This window comes from Elgaria multicarinata, chromosome 3 (assembly GCF_023053635.1).
Source record: "Elgaria multicarinata webbii isolate HBS135686 ecotype San Diego chromosome 3, rElgMul1.1.pri, whole genome shotgun sequence".
Taxonomy (NCBI): domain Eukaryota; kingdom Metazoa; phylum Chordata; class Lepidosauria; order Squamata; family Anguidae; genus Elgaria; species Elgaria multicarinata.
The window spans coordinates 30,803,851-30,829,684 of record NC_086173.1 but is presented as its reverse complement, the minus strand read 5'-3'; the positions used below and the strand labels follow the sequence as shown (position 1 = coordinate 30,829,684).

Here is a 25,834-nt window from a genome sequence, read left to right as displayed (position 1 = left end):
TCATTGACACAGACCATATACCGCTTTCATACCACTTTCATAGTGTTATATCCTGCTTGGTGTAGATGTGTCAATGGGTCCCAACAGTGGTCAGTGCACTTCAGTACCACTGTAAAGCAGTAGTGTAGATCCTGTAGTGCACTTCAATAACGCTATAAAGCAGTCGTGTGGCTCCTGCCTTTTATATACTGCTTTCATAGTGGAATATCCTGCTTGGTGTAGATGAGCCCACAGGAGATCCCAGGATCAGGCAAGGATGATCCCTTCATTTGGCTGGGATAATCCTTAGGTGTAGAAAGGGCCTAAGAAACAACGCGGCGACCTCGGAGTAACTAAAAAAATCGTGGTAAAAGGACACCGCAAAAAAGCGTAATTTCGGGGGTAGAAGCCCGATGTGGCTGCAAGTTGGTGACTGCATCATATAAGCGACGCGGCACCACTGGGCAGCCACGACAGGGTAAATAGGCCATATAGATTCCCCACTAGGAATAGGGGTAAAACCTCAGTGAAACATGCTGTCTTCCTTTCTATCCCCACAGGTGAGCTGATCTGCGATTGTGATAACACACGGTGTCCCAACAGTAGCACTTGTTCAGGGAAGTTGTGTTTTGTAAGCCAGCATCAGGAGGATGGGGAAATTATCCATGGGAAAGGATGCCTGAAGGTCGACAAGTATGAGTTGTGCAAGGGATCCTTTACCAACATCTATGGCATGATATGCTGCAAGTCCAACATGTGCAATTTGAATCTCCATATCCAGTTGCCAAGTACGTGTTAAGAAGTATGCTTTAATTCATGTGGATGTGCATATTACATACATGTAAACCAAACACATACATGAGGGATCTTTTGGGGTTAAACTCTGGGCGCTTAGGAAAATCTGATACCCCTAAAACCTGGGAGAGTTTAAGGTCACAGCTCTTTATTTTATTAAAGAAGAATTTAGAATGAATTAAAATCACACATCAGGGGAATTGGAACCATACATATATTAGGGGAATTAGGACCCTATATTAATACTAAGAGGTTAAAGATGACAAGCATTTAAAGTCATTTGGGAAGCTAAGTGCACTGGGATGCATTTAAAATTGTGTGTGCGTGTTGAAAAGCGAGGATTTTAATTTCCGGCAAGGTGTATGGGTGTGCTCAAAAAAGGGTGATGGAAAGAGGCACTTGAAAGAGAACAGCTGTAACTCCTAGTGAGGTGAGTGAATGGGGGAGAAAAAACTGTTTCTCCTACTTAGAATAGACCCATTGGAATAAATAGGACTTAAGTCCCATTCACTTTAATGCATCTACTCTAATAATAATAATAATAATAAATGTATTTCTTGCCCGCCTTTCCATTTTGATCGAGGCGGGGAACAACAATAAACGATAAAATACATAATAGTATTTTAGTGGGACTTATGTTAGATTTTATCCTATACATTTACCAAACGTGTAGATCTTTTTAAAAACCAAGTATTTTATTTTAAATTGCAAGATGATCTGAAATCGAAATCATCAGCCATATACCTTACACGCAGTCTGATCTTGATCATGATGATGATGATGAGGTCCTTTGGGCCAGGATGTAGCCTCGTTTTGTACATTGCCAATTATTTGAATAGAATTAACTCATAAGGCGGGATCCAACTTCCTTGTTGCACCCACGGAACAGATACTGCTGGCGGAACCAGACATCCGCTTGCTCCCCTTCCCGCTGTGGCCTCCTGCATGCCCTCAAAATCTCCGGAGCATTAGAGGGTGTATGGGAGGCTGTAGGGAGTAGGAGAGGCCACAGAAGTCCTGTTTCACCAGCAGTATCTGTTCTACAGTCGCAACAAGGAAGTTGGTTCTAACCTATGGTTAGCCTATAGCAGGGGTGGGCAGGAGGTAGATCTCCAGATGTTTGGGCACTCAATTCCCAGAAGCCCCTGCCAGCATGGCCAATGGTCAGGAATGCTGGGATTTGACATTCAAAACATCTGGCGATCTACTTTCCATGGGACTCATCACCATCAACATGGCAACAGTAATCAAACAGGTTCAATCCATTTTCTTCCAACCAGCTGAAAGTCCGCCTGAAGAGGAGGGCCTGTCTCTTCGGAACCTTCTCCTGATGATCCTGGTTCCATTGTTTGCCCTTCTGCTTCTCGCTGTATTGGTGGCGCTCTTAATTCGGAAGGTGGTCCAGAGCCGGCGGAGACAAATGCAATTTGGGTCCTGTGAACTGGGGGACATGGATTTCATGTTGAAGGCCTCCATAGTTGGTGACAGCACCTTAGACGTAAGTTGTCCAGAAATAGCACCTCAGCACCACACCCTGCCTCAAATCCAGGAAGCTCTTGAGCCTCACACCTTTCTTTGGCTCCAGTTTCCCAGCAGCCCCCATAAAAGGAAACAGGAAGTGGCTGCTGAACAGCTGGTCAACAGCTTTGGTCTGCACTCCCTGGTTGTGCCTCAGATATGTCTGCTCTTGCGTTAGCTGCATTTGCCTTGCTCTGACTTATTTGAATGCTGCCTGGACTATTTGCTTCCTCTTCACCTTTGCTGCCTTCTTCCTCACCTGCCTTTCCCTCTGGCCCAGACAACAATGGCGGTGGTGAGGAGGAGGAGCCGGAGATGCCACGGGGGCTTCATGCTCCTTGGCTCTCTGCCTGTCAAGCTAGCTAGTGGGAGCAATGACGAAAGAGGAACAATTGCAGCTGGGGACAATGGTGGTGAAAAAGCAGGCTCACTGAGGGAGGGGGCCCATGGAGTGTGTCTTGCCCAAGGGCCCTCAAAAGCCTGGAGCAGCACTGATTCCACCCACATGCTTCCTCTGACAGTCAGGCAAAATCATTTGCTTCTAGCAGGTCTCACCTCTGATACCTTCCAGGCTTTTGTCTGACTCCTCTAGGAGGAACCCCTGAGATCCAACTAAATTTCCTTTCGAAGCTGTCTTTGGTTTCAGCATTTAGGGGTGGCATGGGATGGCATGGCAGGCATGGCGGATGACTAGGCTCCATCAAGAGGACTCCCACCATGACAGGGAGCATTAATATGGCTTGGTGGACGGATGCTAGGTTTGGGGATTCTTCAAAGTGCACCTCATTCCTCAGAGAGCTTCGTCCCATGTTTCAAATTGCCCATTTCAGGACTTCCTGGATGATGAGTGCACCACCGGGAGTGGCTCTGGGCTGCCCTTCCTCGTCCAAAGAACTGTGGCTCGGCAGATCACCCTGCTTGAATGCGTTGGTAAGCCAAAAAAGCGAACAAACTAGTCTGTAAAATGTCGCCAGTGGAGAAATGTCTAACGTGTGGGAAACAGGAATACTAAAACCACCTCTCTGATCCAACTTCAGGCTCTTAAGCCATCCCTTAGCTCGGGATTGTCTGGAATTACAGGAGCCTACAGAGAGTTGGGCTGCATGATTAGCAGACCCATGTGGACTCTCTTTGCCTGGACCATTCAGACTACTCTGATGTGCAGGGAATATTTGTATATATGGGAGGATTCAAGCATTTGATTCCCCTCCTGTGGGCTGAGATGGTCCAGTCCGTCAGCAGATACATAAGCCTGCTTGACATATGACTCAAGCTTGCTTATCTTATCACTCAACTCGAATTTTGAGACATCTTACTCAAGATACCTTTTGTATCTAGGGTGGGGGATCTCTTTCAGCCCAAGAGCCGAATTGCATTTTTGGCAAAGCTCTTGAGGACTGCCTTCCAATGGTGGGCGGGGCCAAAGGCAAAGGGGTGGAACCAAACCACAGAAAGTATCAAACATACCTGCATATTTTGCCTTAAAGCTCTTACTGCTGGCAAGTAAGTCCTAGGAGAGGCAACCCAGCCTTTTAGAATTGGGGTGTGTGGGAAACGGCACAGCACAAAAGCCGGGAATTCACCAAACAATCAGTGGTTGGGGGAAAGCGGGTGTGGCCAGAGAAGGAGGCTTGGCTGTGTGAGGCAACAAAGAGGGCCAGATTGGGACCCACAGTCCTGGGTTCCCCCACCTTGTTCTATATTATGGGCTCAAGCCATGGCAAAATGGAGATCAAATCTTCACCCTGTGTCATCTGCTCTGACTCTGATACAAGACACTTCTCTAGCTCTCTCCTTTGAGAAAATGTTTCTTATCTGGAGATTTTAAGAGAGAGATGGATGAATTTCTGCCATTGAATAATCCACAATCAGCAGTTACAATTATTTTCCCCTTCTCATTCAAGCACACCAAAGGAAAGTGACCTACAGACCATAGAATTGTTCTACAAGAGGCATTTATTGTGCCCTTGTCATTTCCTGCTCATGGTTGTTTAGTGGTTCATTAGATGATGTTGTGACCCTCCTCCAGTTTCGTTTCTGTATCTAACCAACATTTTCAGCGAGTTTTTTAAGAGCAGGGAAAATGGGGTATTAACTATGATGATGAAAGAAAACACTGTTTCCACTTGTGTATTTGTGCCATACTGCTATGCCACAGTGCCACCTAGAGGTTATGTATTGGGAAATCAGGAAAGGAAACTCCTTGTGTAGTGCTCCAATCTCAGTTCTTCGACGAAACTGAGAGTAGATGCAGCAGATTAATAGCCTTGTGTAGAAAAGCCCGTAGAGCAGATCTGTGTCCCAACTCTAGAGACAAATAGAAACTTAGGCAGATAGAAACTTAGACAGATTAACTGGCAGATACATGTTTGGGAAATACATGTTTACTAAATTAATGGGTATTTCTGCCCTTTGTCATTCTGTGAAAGTTTTTGCTTTCACACAATGGAAAGAAGCAGTGTTGGTATTCCAAATACGATGCAAACTCATATCCCCCGTAGTAATGATGAAGGAAGGAAAGGAACCTCTCATGCAAGCACTGAGTCATTACTGACTTTTGGAGGGACGCCAGCTTTTGCTGACGTTTTCTTGGCAGGCCTTATAGCGGGGTGGTTTGCCGTTGCCTTCCCCGGCCGTTATTACCTTTCCCCCAGCTAACTGAGTACTCATTTTACCGACCTCGGGAGGATGGAAGGCTGAGTCGACCCGAGCCGGCTGCCTGAAACCAGCTTCCGCTGGGATCGAACTCAGGCCGTGGGGAGAGTTTCAGCTGCAGAAACTGCTGCTTTACCGCTCTGCGCCACACGATGAACACCCTGCTTAAAAGGGGGGGGCTGATGATGAACACATGTGAAGACCGGGAGAAGTAGCAGATATAAGAGGATGCGCTTAATAAACAGAAGAGGGTGTAGGCAAGATGTTCCCAGCCCTCGTCTATATGAGTTTGTTAATGCTGTGCCAGCAGTTAATGCTGCATTGACGCTCCTTCCCAGCATTTTCATGGGAAGGAGCGCAGTTGAGGGTTTCCTGCATCCCACCACCACCACGCCACCCACCTGAGCACTCATGAGGTGCCTGGGATCATCCACGCCCCCTCTGCTCTGGTAAGTGGGTTTTTTAATGGGAAAATGGGGCTGATGTATTGTTTTTGTTGTGTTTAGCTGTAAATACGAAGGATCACATTTACAGCTAACGGGGGTGGGGGAACAAGGGTGCTCCCTCCCTGGAGTGATTTCCAAACCCCCCCCCCTTTAAATTTTATTTATTTTTCCTTAACAAGGCTCCTCAAAGGCGTGGAGCCTTCCTTCAATCTGAAGAAGTCAGGGTAAGTCCCCGACTTCTTTAGTGCGGAGCTTCGGGGCTTTGCCCCTGGTTTGATCCGGAGTGGCGGCTGCGTCATGTAGATCACCTGCCGCCACTCCAAAGCAATCCAGGGGCAAAGCACCCATGTGGACGAGCCCCCGGTGGGATGCAGGTGCCCCCCTGCTGCTCTCCCCTAAACAGGGGGAGAACTTAATGGGGGAAAATGACATTCGCAACGAACAAGCTAATTTTCATCCTTTTGGCACTCTATAGTGCTACAGATGCAATTTTAGTTTTTTTTGTAAAAAAAAATACTTCGTTTTTTCAGAGCCCATGGGGGAGGGTGCGTCACATGGGGGAAGGGATATGGGGGGTAAAATCGGCTCCCAGACCTCTTGCAATTGCTCAGCCCTGCTCTAGATAATACTGTGGAAGGCTGAAAGATGACAAACGGCATCAGTTAAGATTATATAGGAGCTGAGAGTATGGGCTTTTCTACATGAGATATTTGTCATGTGCTTGTCACTTCCTACTCACGGTTGTTTATGGGTTTTTTTAAACCACTTCTCGATCCTCCAGTTTTGCTTCTGTTTTTTAAGAACACTTTCCTGGGTTATTTTAGAGTTGGAAAATGGAGTATTACTTCTGAAACTAAAAGAAGAGGCATTTCCTACTTGTGCAATGGTGATATTCCGTAATAGCACCGTGCCACGTAGAGGTTATGCAGCAGGAAGGAAAATGCTCTTTGCGTAGAGCTTGGATCTCAATTTGCTACATTTGTTACACGAAAGTGAGCAAGAGTTTAGTCAGATCCGAAGAACTTGCATTATTATAGTCCAGAGAAATCTTTAAAGGCGAAACAGATTTAACATTTAAAGTATACTTGCAGCAGTTTTTTCATATTGATTGTGTGCTGAGCTTTGCACTGGTTCACTGTTCACTGTCAATATTGTCCCTCACCTTATGCTTCCTTTTTATTATTATTTCTTAAAGTAAAGTTTAGAGTCATCCAACAGTTGCTAAAGTATTTCAGGAATTGTGGGGCAGAGGTGTCTTGATGACATCACAGTCACTAGCCAGTCAGCACCCTCCACGGTTAGGTTTTTTCCCAGTTCAAAGTGACCAAACTGGAAAACCAAAGAGCCAGTTTTTAGGGCTCATCCTGGGAGAGGAAAACATACATGTGTCCGGGATGCAATAAACGACCTGTCTGTCTTCAGCTTTAATTATGCAGCAATAACAGGCTCCTCAGCTATCGGATCAGGCTATAACACCTCTTGCTTCAAGCCTAAAGCTAGTTAAGGTAATCATTGTGGCCACACCTTGCAGTAGCCTGTTAATTGCCCTCATCCTGTGGGAAATCCAGATTCATGAGAAGCAGAATTGTCTGAATTGTTTGCCCCAGGCAAAGGTTGCCAGGTTTTGCATATCACCATAAATCATGTGAGTCCTGGAGGCATTCATGAAATCCCAGTACCCCGCATTTGCCTCCCACTGGGGAGTCCTCGGTTTTGGCTGTTTCTGATCAGATTCGTCATGGAGTTGATCCAGGATCAGTGCCAGCTCTAAGTTTTGGACGGCCCTTGGCCAAAACACCCTCAATCCCGCCCCGCCCCCTCAATGAAACTACTACCTACTCACTGCCATTGTCATCAGCTCCTAATGCTCCTCATCTTCTCTCTCATCATTGCTACCATTTGCTTGCTTGATAGGCAGAGAGCCAGGGATAGGGCGAGCCTATGAAAAGGAGGACATCGGGCTCCAGTATCTTTAACAGTTGTATTGAAAAGGGACTTTCAGCAGGTGTTATTTGTATATATGCAGCACCTGGTGAAATTCCCTCTTCATCGCAACAGTTAAAGCTGCAGGAGCCCTGTCTAGCGTGACCAGATATGAAAGAGGCCAGGGCTCCTGCAGCTTTAACTGTTGTGATAAAGAGGGATTTTCACCAGGTGCTGCATGCATCCAAATGACACCTGCTAAAATTCCATAATAATAATAATAATAATAATAATAATAATAATAATTATTATTTCCCCTGGATCAAGGCGGAGTGCAACACAAATGCAAACACCATAAAATACATATAATTGATTAAAACATATAAAACTAATACATTATTAAAAGCAGCACATTATTAAAAGGCATCTTAAAATTCAATACAACTGTTAAAGATACAGGAGCCCCGTCCTCCTTTCCATAGGGTCACCCTAGCCAGGGAGTATGTAGGCCATGGCATCTGCTGCTCCTCCTTCCCCCCAACACCACTGCCTGGGCCAGGAAGTGAGGCAGATGGACAAGCAGGTTGTGATGGTGAAGAGGAGGGGGAGCAAAGTCAGGAGTTCTTGTCAAGGGGGCGGGATGTTGAGTGTGTGGGCCCTTGGTAGATGCCCCACCATGCCTACCCTTGACACCAGGCCCTGTCCAGGATGACAATTCCTGCATACACTCTGGCAGAAGTGAACTCTTAGAATCATAGAACCATAGAATAGTAGAGCAGGAAGGGGCCTATAAGGCCATCGAGTCCAACCCCCTGCTCAATGCAGGGGGTTGGCTCCTAAGCTTCCTCTTAAGAGCCAACACCAGCGGCACAGCAAGGAAGTGCGCCGATACACCCAAGGGCAGATTGGTGAACCGCACACCAGCTCAGGGAAGAGAACATTCCTGGACACCAGCAGAACCCCCCGTGACCATTGTCATCCCAACAGGCAAAGGACGCTACGGGGAGGTGTGGCGCGGTTCGTGGCATGGGGAGAACGTGGCTGTCAAGATCTTCTCTTCCCGGGATGAGCAGTCGTGGTTCCGCGAGACGGAGATCTACAACACAGTGCTGCTGCGGCACGACAACATCTTAGGTAAGCAGTATGGCGCCGTCCTTCCAGAAATGACAAGCCAGATAGATTAGGGCCCTGCTGGTCCCAAGTGGCCCAAGACAGGCAAACTGTTGGTAACCCTGGTGATAGTTTGTGTATTTATTTGCAGTATTTTTACCCCACTCTTCAGCCCAGAAAAGCTCCCAGGGCTGATTACAAGGATTAATAATGAGACAGCAAGAAGGGCCAATAAGAACTGTACTAGGAGGAGACGCTCTTCCCAGCAGATCCTGTTCACCTTCTTGTTATGATCATTTAAAACGAGAAAGGGAGAGAGGCAAGGAGGGAGGCTAACCACGCAAGGGAGAGGTTATACCTTTAATGGAATATGTGCTTTGTATGTGTAAGGAAGACCCTCGGAAAGTCCTCTACCTCGAACCCTCCAGAGCCAGTGCCAGGCAGGGTATACAGTATTAGGCTGTCTCTAAATGGGTGATTTATAGCATACTCGTGACTGGCCACTCATGGAAGTTTGTGGGTCGATTTCACGACGTTGTCATCAGGCCAGACGTCTCCTGCCCTCCCTTATCCCGTTGCCAGAAAACACAAGGATAATCAACTTTAGAAAATAAATCCACCGAATGGCCCTGTGTATTGGAGGTGTTGTGCTATAATTCCACCACTAGACGGCGCTGTTTTAATGATTTGAATCAAACTTCAAACTCAAGACAGAGATAGGAAGTATTCCACTCGCCCATGTAATGAGCCAGTTGCAATCTCGGGATGAAAATGGAAGCAGAAAGCAGCAGGGTGTTGTTGTTGTTGTTGTTTTAATGTAGATAAGTTCTTAGTCTGGAGAGCAGAACCTCAAGCCCAGGAGCTGAATCCAGCCCTCTGGGATTTCCCTTTTCCTCAACCATTAATAGTTTGGTGGTTTCTCTGCTTTTGTACTGTTCCCCCCCCCCCCATTCTAAAAGGTTGAAATGCCTCCCCTAAGGCTTAATTACTGGCAGTAAAAGCTTTAAGCTTCAATAGGCTGTTTTGGCCCTGCTGCTTTTGCCTTTGGCCCTGCCCACGCCTGGTGTGTGGCCCCCAAGAACTTCTCCAAAATGGAATCTAGCCCTCGGGCTGGAAGAGGTTCTGCACCCCTGATGTAGACCACAGTTCTGTCTCTTTGTAGCAAACAAAAAAAGCAGCAAGGGCCTACATTTATCTATACAAGCCGATTTTGAGCTGTTCCCAGCATCGAGACACATGGACAGCCATTTCTCGCCTCTTTCTGGCACACTCCTTGTATTATACTGCTGAGTGTGGCCTGGTGCTGAGCTCTTCTCTCCTTTGCCCTCTACAGGATTCATTGCCTCTGACATGACGTCAAGGAACTCGAGCACACAGCTGTGGCTGATCACGCACTACCACGAGCACGGCTCTCTTTACGACTACCTGCAGTGCACCGTGCTGGATGTGGAGACCTGCCTGCGCTTGGCCACCTCCATCATCTGCGGCCTCCTTCACCTGCACGTGGAGATCTTCGGCACCCAGGGCAAGCCGGCCATTGCTCACCGTGACCTCAAAAGCAGGAACATCCTGGTCAAGAACAACAGGCAGTGCTGCATTGCTGATCTGGGTGAGCGGCTGTCAGATGCGGAGTAAAACGTTCTGGCAAGCTGGGGGTGCTGGCACCCACCTCTGCTGCAGGAACAAGGGAGCTTCCTAGCGAAGGACGGATGGGGAAAGTCCCTGCCCATGACCCTCAGAACTCCCCGGGCATTAGCCAAACGGATCTGCACACACACACACACACCCCGTTCTGCTATACCATAAAGGGCACGCGCACGCTATAGAGTTTGGGCTAAACTAGATGTGACACCATTCAGACAATGCTACGATGACTTCTTTAAAAGTGTAAATAGCAGCCACATCCCATCTACCCTATCTAGATCAGGACCCTGGCAGGGGAGATGGAGGGCTTTAACTCTTTGCCACTCTCTACAATCCTGATCTAGGTTGGGCTCACATACACCTGCTGTTTACTTCTTCTTTTTAGAAAAGACATTTCTGACTGTGTGAAGGGTGTCATGTCTAGTTTAACCCCTGCATCAAGGAGAGAGCAAATGCCCTGCCAGAGGGGTTTACAATACAATAGCTTCCGATGCCTCCCACAAGCAGGCCAGACCTCCTACATGCTGGCCCTTCAGACAACATGCTAAACCATCCTAACCATGGTGGCTAGATAACCATGGTTTAAACATGCTCACTAACCACTTGCTGCAAAAGGGTTAGCGGCCTAACCATGGCTTAGTGTGTCGTCTGAACAGGCCCACTATGAGCCAAGGCAAAATAACATCAGGATCACTAGCCAGTCTCACAAGGATGGGGCAGGCATCCTGCACTCAAATATGGAAATATGTCAGATCCTGAGACTGCGAGCTAAACCCATCTACTTAGAAATACTAGGATGTTGTATAGCTCACCCATATCTTTCTTTGAACTCTAGTGTGTCAAACAGGAAATTTAAGGAGCGGATAATCACTCAGTCAAACCAGTACCCCCCTACCACATCAAAAGCATGAATCTTCAGGTGTTTCCACACATGGCTTTATGGCAACACCCCTCCCACACACGACCTGTTAAGGAGAAAAAGATGGAAGAACTACACAGTGCCTTCTGGGTGCTAACGCTAAGAGCTGTCTGGAAGCACCCTGACTGGTTTTACAATCAGAAAGCCGAGCGTGGGGTGAGGCTGTGGTACATATGGAACATGTGCATTGGATTCACACCCATTCCACCACTCAGAGCCACAAACAGTCTTCTCCACCCAGCTCATACGCGAAGCCATACCCGCAGCCTCAAGCTCCCCTGTCATAACTTGGACGCCATAAAAGCCATGCCGTCCTCCTAAACTTTCCATGTTCACTACAAGCATCTCTCCTCCAGCAATCCCAGCCCTTCCCACATTGAGCTCTCTGATGCACGATGCTGCTGGTGTTCCCATGTCACAGAGAAATTGAGATGTGAAATGGGCTCTGTCCCATGTAACGAAACACTTAGAAACTGAGAGCATCTCTACATTAAGGGGCAATTGCACTGCTTGCCTGGTGCTTTGTGCTTCCTGCTTCTTTTGTGTAATTATTATAGGCTGTATTACATGGGCAGACAGGGGTGACTACATAACTTGAATTGAATACTTCCCCTCTAAGCATGCTCTGTTCACTTCCATTAAGAAAGCACCATCTATTTGATGGAAGATCCTGCTTTTTTCTGAACATTGATTATACAATATACTAAATACTAAAAAAAAGGTGAATACTTATATTAAACAAAAAATATTTTTTTTTATAACATAGTATTTAGTATATTGTATATTACTATAGTAGTTGTTTGCCTTTGGCACTCATTGGTTGCTATCATTCTTAACTACTGCCTTCTCTAATTTTATGCATTTTTCTGAATATTATCACATTAAAAGTAGTTCTTTTCATGGTGGGATTTCCAGGGGATACCACGGGAGATCGTTGATCATTGACAGCATCATGTAATTGACCCGCAAACGTCTGTGAGAGGCCAATCACAAGCATGCAATAAATAGCTCACTTAAAGGAGCCCTGACTCTCATCAAGGAAGCACTGTACTTCTGGACACCATCCCAGACCAGCGTCCTTCTTCTAACCTTGGGCATGGTGGTTCCCTTTCAGGTCTGGCAGTCATGCATTCCCAGAGCAGCGATTACTTGGACATTGGGAACAACCCACGGGTGGGCACCAAGCGCTACATGGCCCCGGAGGTTTTGGATGAACAGATTCGTATGGACTGCTTTGAATCCTTCAAGCGGACCGATATCTGGGCATACGGCCTCGTCCTCTGGGAGATCGCCCGGAGAACAGTCGTAAATGGTAAGGGGGAGTGAATGGAAAACACACAAGATGCCAATTGAAATGGAATAATCTAGTTTGGAAAGGGGAGGACTACAAAAGCACAGCAATGAGATCTCAACTTTTCATAGACCATGGTCTCTCCTCTGCCTCTGTGTGCCCCCCCGCCATGCCAGTGCACCCCAACCCAGCATTTTAATCACATGTTTGTGCACTGACTTATGACCTTCTAGGCCCGAGTTTGTTCTGTTTTTTGCCCGTTTCTCTAAAATTGTTTCTTTATTTACATTGAGCATTTTTACCCTGCACTTCAGCCAAAAATGCTCCCAGCATCAGATCAATAACAAACAAGACAGTCCCTGTCTTATTGGATGAGGCCAAATGTTCATGTAGTCCAACATTCTGTTTCCAGCAGCCACCAGGCACAAGGACAACAGGCCTCTGGCATTGTTTATCCCCCAGCATCTGGTGCTCAAAAGTGCACTGCCTCTGAACTTGGAAGTTCCACTTAGCTATCGAGGATGTCAACTGCTCATCACATTCATGTCACTGTTTTGCCACAAGGGCTGGAGGTGTGTAGGGGTGGGGGGCTATTCACACAACCCTCTGGGTGTCAGTGGCTGCAGGAACACCTGTCCGTGCTGATTCCTACGCCATAGCAAGATAGCCGTGTGCATTTGCCGTTCCGTGCAGGATCCAGCTTTTGGCGCAATGTGGCCAATGTTCGGGAAGCAACGTTTGCAGTGGTTTGAAAAAAGCTAGGACCTGCACATGGTGGGGCTAAGAACCAGCTCACCACAGACTGGGAGGCCACAGAGCCAGGCTTCTGAAGTGCTTCTCCTTCAACCACTGAGTCCTCAAGGGTCATGTGAACAGACCCTAAATGTCTTCTCCGAAAGCAGTCTTAAGAGACGTCTTGTTCTCTCTGCAGAGGACCCCTGGCTGCTTTAAAAACAGGGGTGGGCAACCTGTGGCCCTCCAGACGTTGTTGGACTTCAGATCCCATCAGCCCCAGATCCCATATGGCCGATGGTCAGGGATGATGGGAGTTGTAGCCCGACAACATCTGGAGGGCCACTGGTTGCTCACCCCTGTTTTAAAGGGCCCTTTTTAACATCGGGCGCAGCAGCTGGGTAAATCTCATGTATAGGATTTGCAATCGCAGCTGCAGCCAGAGAATGGAACGGGATCCCGGCCAACACGCCACCACCTCCCTTCCATTTGGCTCCCTGTGAAGAAATAATCACTAATCCGGCCTGTTAATGTGAAAGTTTTCGACTGGTCTAGCTGGATGTTGTTTTCCTTTTTCCTTTTTCTCCCCTTTTCCACGCGAACGATTAGCTACAAATTATAAACACTGTAATCTAGTGTCAGCGCCCAGCTCGCTGATTAAAGGGGCCATTAGACTCAATCAGCACATTGTTTGCTCAGCTCTGATTAGGAAACAAGCAGCATCACAGCTCAGTCTGGCCAGGAGCCCCATCCAGGGCGCTTCTGGTATCCTCTGGCCAAAGCAGCCCGGGAAGAGCAGCAAAGTCCCTCCCCCCCTCCCCGCTCCGGTTCTCCGCAAAAGGCAGAGGCCTCGGATAGCCGCTTCTGGCTTAATTCATTTTTTCCTACTTGCCCCCTTAGTGTGCATTTTGGGAAGAGGCCAGGAAATGGCTGCAGCTATACAGCTTTGTAACATGCAAATCGTACTATACATATTTGCAGCGCAGGTAGGTTCCGGGTCAGCTGCATGCTGGCAAAGTGGATCTGATGCCCTTCAGGACTGCAAGCGCGTGCCTGTGCAGATGTAACCATACAGAAGAAGAGTACAGCGGTGTCTGCAGAGGTGTACAGAATTATGCATGTTGTGGAGCATGTGGCTAGCGAGACATTTTTCTCCCTCTCCCATAATACTAGAACCCAATGGGGTCATCCCATGAAGCTGACGGGTGGGAGATTCAGGGCAGATAAAAATAATTACTTCTTCACACAGCGCATAGTTAAAGTATGGAATTCACTTCCACAAGATGTAGTGATGGCCACCAGTTTGGATGGCTTTAAAAGGGGGTGGTGGTGGATAAATTCCTGGAGGAGAAGACTAACAATGGCTAAAAGCCCTTATGGTTATGTGTTACCCTCAGTATCAGAGGCTGTAAGCCTGTGTACACCAGTTGACTGGGAACACAGGCAGGAGAATGCTGTTTCACTCAGGTCCTGCACGTAGGTCCCTGGTCGACAGCTGGTTGACCACTGTGTGAACAGAGTGCTGGACTAGATGGACACTTGGCCTGATCCAGCAGGGCTCCTCTTATGTTCTTATGCCTTTTTCAGGGCTCAAAAGCGGTTGCTTGGTCCATTTTATCCCTGTAGGCCACATGGCACATACACTAAAGGAAAGCAAGTGTGGTATAGTGCTTAGAGCAGGAGTAGGCAACCTGGAACCCTCTAGATGGTTTTTTATTTATTTATTTATTTATTACATTTTTATACTGCCCAATAGCCGAAGCTCTCTGGGCAGTTCACAAAAACTCCGATAAAAACTCTGGACTACAACTCCGATAAGCCGCAGCCAGCATGGCCAATGATCAGGGATTATGGGATGGGCCACACGTTGCTCACCCCCAGAGTTAGTGTGCATCTGGAGGGCCACAAGTTTCTCACCCCTGGGTTAGAGTGTTGGCCTAGTACTACGCGGGTGTAGGTTCAAATCCCAGCCATGTAGTTCACGGGGGGACCATGGGCCAGTCACTCTCTCTCAGCCTACCCTACCTACTTTGCAGGGTTGTTGTGGGGATAAAATAAGTGGGAGAGAATCAAATACTGCTCAGAGGAAGGATGGAGTAAACTTTACTGAGTACTAAACCCACCGTGATCTCCACCCATACAGGAGGAATTGCAGGCTCAACATGGACAGGGGTGTTCTGACTGTGTGTCACACAGTTGCAAAGAATTGATAAAGAGTGCAGAATTCAACATCCTGTGACTCTTGATTCTGATAAAGGACAGGGACTGTCACTGGTCTCATCTGTGAGGTGCTTGCCTTGGTTCTGCCGCTCTGGTTTGAAGCCTTTCAAGTTCTTTCTTTAGTTCAAGCTTGGCACGTTCTGCCTGATATTAAGATCTCAGGGGCAGGACCAGTTTAGAGCTTGACTCTTGCTGTCCTTCTTGGGCTCCTACTGCTTGGATTCTTCTCAAATCATAACAGCCAGATGGACAACTTGTGGTCCTCCAGATGTGGTTGGACTACAAGTCCCATCATGCCTCACCATGGGGTATGCTGGGAGTTGCACTCCATGGGAGTTGCACTCCGGCAGCATCGGAAGGACCACAAGTTGCCCACCCCTGCATTACAGCGAAGTCAGCCTTGTTTAATTTGGGTCTTTCCCAAAGGTGTTTATAGGTAGTATCCCATGTGAGTCTAATTTAAGTCCCATTCATTTCCATGAGTCTACTCTAAACAGGATTAACATGGGATAAAACCCTATATTACAGGCAAAGGAGTCCTGTGGTTCTTTCATTCCCATCCCTGCCTGGCCCCTGACCGCAGAAATGAGAGACTTCAAAGGAAATAGCCATTAATTAAAAAGCAAAAGAATCTCCTAATCAAGGCACAGATTGGCCGAGCTAATCCTATTTCTCCTTCAGAATAAACACTGCCAATTAATAAGCCTATTATATTCACAGTTCATGACCTTTAATTGGATGCCTGTTAACTGTTAAGTGACTTAAAGCGTGCACGTATGTGCGCACACACACACACACACACACACACACGCTTCACTCCCAATCTCTGCCCAATGTGGGATCCTATACAACATGTATAGAAAAGGGGCTGTCTGCCTTTCTTTGGAATGGCCTGGTTTTGATTATGGCTCTCCTTTAGTTCAAGCAAGGCACAGTGGGATACTTCCTGGGGCATCAGGATAATCAGCTTTCAAAAGCATGCTGTCAGGCCCAAATGGGTTACATCTTCAGTGCTGAAGACATATGGAGCCACACGGTATGGAACGGATTAACCCAGAGACCACAGCTGCCTGAGGCTCTAGCTGAGCAGACCTTTTGGCCACCAGGTGGCACCAGAAGCACAAGGTCCTAGGAAGGACAACACAGGGCGGGGAACCTGGTTTCTTCTTGCCATTTGGATTTGCAACAGCTTCAGAATAACTTTCTGGGGCTGGAGGCTAGAAATTAGGGTGGCCCTATGGGAAGGAGGACAGGGCTCCTGTATCTTCAATTTAAATTTGTTGGTTGTTTTTATGCTCTTCATGGTTTTAATTTTTGTGAACTGCCCAGAGAGCTTCGGCTATTGGGCGGTATAAAAATGTAATAAATAAATAAATAGTATAAAAAAAGGAATTTCAGCAGGTGTCCTTTGTATGGATGCAGCACCTGGTGAAATTCCCTCTTCACCACAACAGTTAAAGCTGCAGGAGCCCTGCCCTCTCTTATATCTGGTTGGGGCTCCTGCAGCTTTAACTGTTTACCCTAGGCTAGATTGGGCATTAAGTGTGGTGGGGAGTAGGGAATGCACACTGTAGCCTTGGGGGACCATTGGCCCAGGAGAAACTTCCTGCTGGGTTCCACAACCAAAACCTACCTAACAGAAGCAAATGGAGGTTTATTTTTAAAACAGAGTGATATGACACTTCATACCCATCCTCTGCATAAAGCTCCAATAGTAACACTGATCAAATTATATTACTTTTAGTATTGTGCATTCTTTATAGACACGATCAACCTGTACTGAGTTTGTGCAGTCTTTTTCACAGCTTTTTTTGCAAAGTACTTCCATCACATAACATCAGTGTGTGCCCTTGATGGGCCCGGGTTCATCAGTATTAATTTTCAAGGTGTAGTAGATCATGTTTGGTATTGTTTATTGTGCTTGAGTCCTATTTGTTGGTACTGGCTGGAGTTCTCCTTCCACGCTTTTCCATCCCCCGGACTGAAGGATCCAGGAGAGTTGCCATGAAAAATCCCCCAAAATGACACACCATAAATGTACCCGCAGTAGGTGATCGTGAGCAGCATTTTCTGATGGAAAATTTGACATTTACTTATTTATTTATTGCATTTTTATACCGCCCAATAACCGAAGCTCCCTGGGCGGTTCACAAAAATTAAAACCATTCAAAGTATAAAACAAACAGTATAAAAACATGACATAAAATACAATATAAAGATCGCTGTAAAGATCGTATCACAACATATACTCAAGATGTACTTTCAGATTCCCCCCCCCCCCCCCCATATAAAGGACACAAATGTTGGAACCAATGCTTCTCAACAATATCAGTGCTGACATTTTCCTGTGATCCAAACACAGATGCCCCACTGTTTCAGATCTGCAGAGATGTTGCCAATAAACTGTTACCAGATAAACCACAAGTAGGGTCCGGTTCCTTTAAAGTGTGTGCATCCTGGCTCACCTCCTGATCCTTGCACGGTTTATAATCTCAAATGATCATTGTCAGTGGGAAATTGCATCAAAATGCTTTTCACATAATATAGAAGCAGGATTAAGGGTACAATCCTATCCATGTTTAGACGGGGGAAAGTCCTGCAGGACTTTTTTCTTTCTAAACATGGGTAAGATATTGGTGCCACTAGCAACCACTGTGACATGTCTAGGTACAGCCCAAGTTTAAAGCAGTTATCACAGTGAGAAACCAAACTGATGGTAAGCACGAACCCTGTATGACAGTTGCCCTGCAAGGAGTTCCCAAGTTATGTTTTATTTTGGGTGTGTGTGTGTGTGAAGGGAGGCACTTTGCTGATAAAAACCAGAGAATTCTTATGAAACTTCACTGCCATTGTTTACTAGGGTGACCATATGAAAAGGAGGACAGGGCTCCTGTATCTTTAACAGTTGTATTGAAAGGGGAATTTCAGCAGGTGTCATTTGTATGCATTCAGCACCTGGTGAAATCCCCTCTTCATCACAACAGTTAAAGCTGCAGGTGCCTTGCCCTCTTTTAAATCTGATCATTCTAGTATAGCTCCTGCAGCTTTAACTGTTGTGATGAAGAGGGAATTTCACCAGGTTCCCCATATATACAAATGACACCTGCTGAAATTCCTTTTTCTATGCAACTATTAAAGATACAGGAGCCCTGTCCTCCTTTTCATATGGTCACCCTATGTTTACCGTTTATTCTATGAGCTTTTCTACACGAGGCAGTTATCGTGCACTTGTCAATCCCTATTCAGGGTTGTTTATCGATTCTTTAGATGATGTCAGGACATTTAACTTTTGTGTCTAAAGAGAACTCAGATCTGAGCACTACATAAAGAACATTTCTTTTCCTGATTTTCCCATTACATAACCTCTGTAGAGAGGGCTTCCCCAATACTAATAATAATAATGATAATGATAATAATAATAATAATAATAATAATAATAATAATAATAATAATAATAGACTCTCTAGTATAGTGGTTTCATACTATTACACAAATGGATTTTTTTTTTTTTGCTTTCAGAAATAATACTGCAGTTTCCCTGCTCAAAAAAAAAAACTCGCCGAAAGTGTTCTTTAAAAACAGAAGCAAAACTGGAGGACCACAATATTGTCTAAAGAACCTATAAACAACTGAGTGTAGGGAATGATGAGAGCACAATAAATGTCTGGTGTAGAAAAGCTCTAGATACCTGGATCTCTAGACATTTATGGCTTTAACGCTAAGCAGCAGCATTTGAATTGTGCCTAGAAATGTACCAGCAGCCAGGGGAATTGTTTAACGACTGGCAAGATATGACCCCTGGAGCCAGTCCCACTTAATAGCCCGACAGTTGTGTTTTGAATGAACTGAAGTTTTCAAAAAGCCTTCAAAGCCCAATGTGAAACGCACCATCTGTAGTCTAATCTGGAGGTAACCGGAGCATGGATGACCACAGCTAGGGCCTTTCTGTTCACAAAGAGTCTCAGTTGACACACCTTCTTGAGCTGCAGGTAGGTGCTTCGCTGCGTTTAATGAGAGGCATACGAGCGGCTTGCAAGGCAAGAGCATTCAAAATGGCAGGTTGTGCGATCGGTAATAAATGCTTTTTCTTCAGCAGCCTCCTCATTTGCTGCTTGTCTTGATTTCAGCACAGAGGCGTTTTTGAACCATTTGCCTCCTGGTCTTCCTGTATTTTCCTGCCAACCTCCTCAGCTGCAGCTGCGTTCACCTTGTCCTGGCTCTGTTCTCCCCTCCCGAATAGATTAAATAAACCAGGGAGAAAAATGACTGGGATTGATTATGAGGTGCCAAAATCCTGCAGTATCTTGCTCATATCTATGAAACTTCTTGACAATCCCAGCACTATTGCAAGCCTTAGTGCAGGGGTAGGGAACCTCAGGCCCGGGGGCCAAATCTGGCTTTCCCGGGATTCCCCCTCCGACCCTCTGGGATTCCCCAGATGGCCACACCCACTTCCCCTGGCCTCCCTACTGTTCACCCGACACCAGTTGTTTGCTGGTTTGCTGGCTTTGTGCAGTAAGAGCTTTAAGGTGAAGCATGTTTGGGGCATTTCAGCCCTGCTCCGCTTGGCTCCACCCCTTTTGCCTTTGGCCCCACCCACCCCTGGAGTGCAGCCCCCGGGAGCTTCTTCAGTATGGAATCCGGCCCTCGAGCTGAAAGAGGTTTGGCACTCCAGCTTAATCTATTGCCCAGTACTGATGCACACCACACTTGAGGATGCAGAACTGATTCGAAGCAGATCTTACAATAAGTGGGATGATTTAAAATCCATGAAGCGCGTTGGCTTGACTTTATTTGTGGATGACTGTATGACCTGCTGTAAGACATTGCGCTGCCTTCAGATCTTATTGCTTTCTAAAATGAGAACGGGACCTTCTTTCCTAAAACGAACACTCCATACTTGGTGAAATCGTGCACCTGCTGCCGCAAGTAATAACAGGAAATAACCTCACTCGAACCTTTGCTGCCCTCAGATCATGTCTTGTGTCTCAAAACCTTAAGCATCATCTCTCAAAGTCATTCAATACAAACAAGCAACCGCTCATTTTCACCAGCTTCTCCCTGTCTCAGTGCAGCTTCTCAAGGACTGCAAAATGCTCTCTCAAATTCAGTGCTGGCGAATCAGATCATAAAATCTGGCTGGTTAAAGACACTCAGGAACTTATTACTGGGCCCGTTCAGAAGACACCTTAAACCATGGGTTAAGCCAGAAAGCCGGACTGTGTTCAGAAGACAGCTTAAACCACAGCTTTAACCACAGTGAATAAGGCTTTTTTCTTTATTCACCATGGTTAAAACCGTGGTTTACGGTGTCTTCTGAACACAGCCCAGCTTTCTGGCTTAACCACTGTGGTTAAAGCCATGGTTTAAGGTGTCTTCTGAATGAGATTCTAGAATAGAATTTGTGTCACACGAACAGCACTCTATGCAGATACTTGCAGGATAGGGAGGCATTGGGGAAAATTAATTGGTGCCCTTTGTCCACTTGTGGTCTGCTTGCACTGATGATGCCATGTACTGTGTGCCTTTCACTGTCCACGTGACAATGTTCAGATCATCACTGAGGCTTCCCAAACACAGGAAGTACTTCAAAGTACCTCATTTGAAAGTACCTGCTTCTAGAAACATTTCAACAACACCTCCTAAAAGGAACAACATCCAGATGAAAATATACACGTAAACACAACAAACATTAACAAAACGCTTTAAAAAAAATATGTGCCATGGTATATACAATTTTTTTTTAACCTTAACAGAATAAAGCAGCCTCCCTCAACCTGGGGAGCTCCAGATGTGTTGGACTGCATCTCCCAGAATGCCCCAGCCAGAGCTGGCTGGGGCATTCTGGGAGTTGTAGTCCAACACATCTGGAGCGCCCCAGGTTGAGGAAGGCTGGAATAAAGGGTCATCATTGCTATAAAGTAAAAACAACAACACACACAGCAGGAATGCTTTCCTTGTTGATAAATGGACCTCTTAGGATGGCTGAAGGGTATGTGCGTCTTCAGGAAGGCCATGTACATTTCAAGCATGGTTGGGCACTGACAAAGGCCTCCTGGATTGGCTCTGCCATTGCAACTTGCTTGTTCACCTGCCTCCTGCTCTGGCCCAGACAATAATGGTGGTGGTGGTGGTGGTGATGGTGGTGAGAACAAGGAGCAGCGGGTGTATCTGCCCATCATCCCTGAACATTGCCCATGCTGGTTGGGGCTGATGGGTGTCATAGCCCAAAACATCTGGAAGGCACCAGGTTTGGGAAGGCGGAGCTAGATAGTCGTGGGCCTAGTGATATGGTCCCAATTATATATTTTTGCACGCTGTCATCTCAAGCCTCTGCTTCACCATCTCGCCAACTTTTCTTCCTGCAGGGATCGTAGAAGATTACAAGCCGCCTTTCTTTGATATGGTGCCAATCGACCCCAGCTTCGAAGAGATGAGGAAAGTGGTTTGCGTTGACCAACACACCCCCACCATCCCAAACCGGCTGTACTCTGACCCGGTGAGTGACACAGCAACGTTAGAAAGGGCAGCTTTCTTCTAAGCAGGGCGGCAGAGAGTGTTGCTAGTGGACTCCTGGGGAGCTAGCCAGGTCTGCTTTGTGGCCCTCTCTCCGCCATCCTTGGAGAAGAAGCAAAGAGGGCACAGCGAGGTATGAACTGAGCATCCAAATCAAATCCCTGGGGGGAAATAGAATGGCACTTCCTTTGCCCAGAGAGAAAGAGCATTCATAACAACTAGGAGCATGTCTAGATGAGGGGTTATCCTGGGGATCGCCCCGGGATCATCCCTGTGCAACCACATGATGCACAGGGGATCCCGTGGGCAGGGAGGGATGATCCCTCCCTTTCCCCGGGATAACTGGGACAGCTTTAATCCCAACTTTTCCGACCATGGGACATGTGGGCAGCCGTCCCAGTTTCGTCTCGGCTCTTTGTGAGTAAACACGAGGAGCCAGGAACAGGGCATGGGGCACGGAGCTCTTCAGGAGCTCCATGCCCATTGGAGGGGAGGGGGGCAGCAGGATCTTTTTTTAAAAAAGAACACTTACCTTTTCGATCGAGCGCTTGTGCGTCCATCTTCAATAAAAACAAAAAAACAAAATGGCGGGTGCAGCAGCAGCATCCTCCCAGGACATTGCACGCTACATGTGGACTGAGGGGGAGGATCTCACGATCACCATATTGCGAGATCCTCCCCCTCCCCTCCCTAGGTCTAGACATGCCCTAGGACTCTGTGCTGCAACCTGGAGACTGAAACTACTGATTAGCCAGAAGCCACAGGCAGCTTCTCTCATGAGGGCCACCTCAAAGGTAGGCATGATTGGGCACCTGCCAAGCACCCACACTGCAGAAGGGGCCCACTGACAATATTCCCCCTGGGATTGCTCCTCCTCTTCACCATTGCAACCTGCTTGTTCACCCGCTGTTTGCTCTGGCCCAGACAACAATGGAACTGAGCAAGAGGAGCAGTAGCTGCCATGGCCTACTTGCTCCCTGGCTCTCTGCCTGTCAAGCAAAGCTGTAGTAGCAGTGTTGAGAAAGAGGAGGAGGAGCTGGTGACAATGGCGGTGAGAAGGTAGGCTCACTGAGGGAGGGAAGCCATGGAAGATGTCTATCCCAAGAGCCCTCAATAACCTGAAGCCAGTACCGTCCCACCAACCTTTGTGACTATGTTCCCCCCTCCCCTGCTGCTGCAAGCCGTACTCCAGGTGTGCTGCACAGCATGCCAGAGACAGGGAGGGATGGACGGACAGAGAAAGGAATGGGCAGGGGACTCAAAAGCTTCTCCCACTTAACCAGCCATTTTTTAATAGACAGAACTGATCAATGGCTGGGAACCCAGCAAACCAGCTGAATTTGATATTAGATGCAGACTTCAGCTCCCTGGGAAGAATCTCAGCATGGTTTCAAATAAAGAGAAAAAGGAAATGCCTCAAAGAGAGAGAGAGAGAGAGAGAGAGAGAGAGAGAATATGTGTGGGCAGTGCCTGCTGGAATCTCAGAAAGCAGAGGGAGGATGACTAGGACTTTTGGGTGGTCGGGAGATAGGGCTCCAGCACAGAGCTGCTCACTGCCCCACAGAAGCAGGTTAAATGGTGCGTGCAAAATAAGCAAAGAGAAGGATTTGTTTTTCTCAAGTTATTCAGGCCACCGCACCTGGCTTTTCCTCATGCAGGCAAGACAGGATATGCCCCTGGTTTGCAACGTCTTTTTCAACTGGGCCGTATTTTACACTGAACAAAGGCTGAAGGAAAGGCCAGCAACCAGCAATGGCTTTGTCTATTGTTTTGCCCCTCTAAGAATCCCACACAGACAAAGGGCTCTTCAACCATTGCCTCCCCAGTGTAAAGACAAGCACAGGGGCTTCCGCAGGGGCCACTTCAGCTCCTTATTCTCATTTGCCCAGGCCTTGTCTCCCACAAAGGCAAGGAGCATCAGAAGAAAGCGTCCCTTGGTCATTGACCGTATTTGAAGGACGCTGTTCCACCAAGAAGCTCCAGGTGGCGATAACATGGGGTCATCCCATCTTGTTCTCACAACAACCCTGTGAACTGAGTTAGGACAGGAGATTGTGATTGGCCCAAGATCATCTAGTCTGCTTCATGGTTGCATAGGAACTTGAATCCTGGGCTCCCTGCTCCAAGGGCTTCTGTTGCTGTTCACCATGGGAGGAAGAGATTCAAGAGTGCTTTGCCTGTATCTAGGGTGACCCTATGGAAAGGAGGACAGGACTCCTGTATCTAGTTGTATAGAAAAAGGAAATTCAGCAGGTGTCATTTGTATGCATGCAGCACCTGGTGAAATGCCCTCTTCATTGAAATAGTTAGCTACAGGAGCTATACTAGACTGACCAGATCCAAAAAAGGGCAGGGCTCCTTCAGCTTTAACTGTTGTAATGAAGAGGGAATTTCACCAGGTGCTGCATGCATACAAATGAAATTCCGTTTTCTCTATAACTGCTAAAGATACAGGAGCCCTGTCCTCATTTCCTTCTTCACCTGAGAAGGAAAAAACCAATGGGGTGTATAATGAAGTGGGGGTGGGGTCCTTGTGTTTGGAAGACTCACCCAGACCATCACTTGCCCATTCCTAGGTGCCCTGAACTATCATGTCCTCAGCATACTAGCCATATTTATTTATTTATTTATTTATTTATTTATTTATTTATTTATTTTAATACTTTTATCACGCCCTTTAGCCAAAAAGGCTCTCAAAGCAACTTACAAAAATATTTAAGACAGTCCCTGCCCACAGGCTTACAATCTAAAAAACATGGCACAAAAGAAAAGGGGATTGGGAGGGACGAGGGTGGCGAAGCAAATTCAGGCACTTGATTCATAGTTGCAAAGAGTTTCCACTTACCCTAGCCAACATCCCATTCTCCTACCTAGGTAACTCCTTTCCTGTAGCATGGGGGAAATTTTAAATGTTGATGATCTTAAGAGCTGATTCACATATAAACACATAAGGTATATTCAAGAAGTAGTGAAATGTGGCTTGTTCCCCCCACCCACCCAGTACATTGAGAAGAAGTCACATGACTGCTTCACTATGCAGACAGATCCTGATTTTTATTTTTATTGGCAAGATCCCATTTGACACCCCACTCCACCCCACTTTCTAAAGCTTGGCTTAGAATGCTTGGAATCTGTGAAGCAATTGCATAACCTCTTCCACACACCCAGGGGGGAAATGCAAATGCATTTGCACCAGTTCTTTCTGTTGTTATACTAATGCCACACCAAATAGCAGTGAATTCTCCTGCATTTGCCAAGGTAGACCTTTAGCAATCAGATCCTGTGATGTGCATAACTGCATAGTGGGTCAGGTTCAAAACAGGGATTAAGTGTCCCCAGCCCAAACTGAGGACACTTAATGACCATGAAAGACAACTAAAGTGAATTGTCAGGAATGAGTGGCAGCAAGTGAGGATGCTGGCTTCCACTACCCAATAACTCCCTGCTGGGGCTAAACAATCCAGGGACAAACTGTTGCCAGATCATTTAGCACTGTGTGTGAACCGGGAACTTTGGGTTGTTGGGGACAGTCAACCAGTGTTAAAACCCATGGTGAAAACAGTGGGAACAGTTGGGTGGTGGGAGCCAGCACCTTCGCTTGCTCCCACTTGTTCACGACAACCCAGGGTTGTTGTTCTTTTAAACTCTGGGTTATCGTTGTGAGCGAAGTGGGTCATTTTCTAGGCAAGAAGTGTAAAAACTCAGGCTGTAGTCCTAATCAAACTTTGTTGGGAGTAAGAACCATTGAACTCACCTGGGCTTACCTCTGGATATTAATCATGCTGTCACTTTTCCCGAACGCTTTTACATAATTTAATTAACACCAATTAACATAAAACAGATTGAAGAAAAAGGGGTAGTTCCAGGTTTGAGAGGGCCCTCTGGGCATACCTGTTGGTAGCAGGCCAACCATGGCAGGAGCAGCAGCATGGGGATCAGCACCCATTGGCCACCATTTCAATTTCCCACAATGCTTCATAGTAATGCTATGTGTTTAAGTGTTGGTGGGCATTGCTTGGAAATAAAATTATTATTATTATTATTATTATTATTATTATTATTATTATTATTATTATTTTATAGGAA

At 46.6% G+C, this 25,834-nt stretch overlaps 1 protein-coding gene across 1 annotated transcript in view; it reads left to right on the top strand.

Moving 5' to 3' along the window:
- Window positions 1-25,834, top strand: part of ACVRL1 (activin A receptor like type 1) — a 53,671-nt gene that overhangs the window by 23,351 nt on the left and 4,486 nt on the right. Inside the window, exons 3-9 of the mRNA XM_063119859.1 lie at window positions 540-767; window positions 2,055-2,272; window positions 3,123-3,222; window positions 8,304-8,450; window positions 9,760-10,035; window positions 12,104-12,301; window positions 21,601-21,731. Coding sequence (XP_062975929.1) covers window positions 540-767; window positions 2,055-2,272; window positions 3,123-3,222; window positions 8,304-8,450; window positions 9,760-10,035; window positions 12,104-12,301; window positions 21,601-21,731 — 1,298 coding nt within the window. The remainder of the gene's footprint in view (window positions 1-539; window positions 768-2,054; window positions 2,273-3,122; window positions 3,223-8,303; window positions 8,451-9,759; window positions 10,036-12,103; window positions 12,302-21,600; window positions 21,732-25,834) is intronic.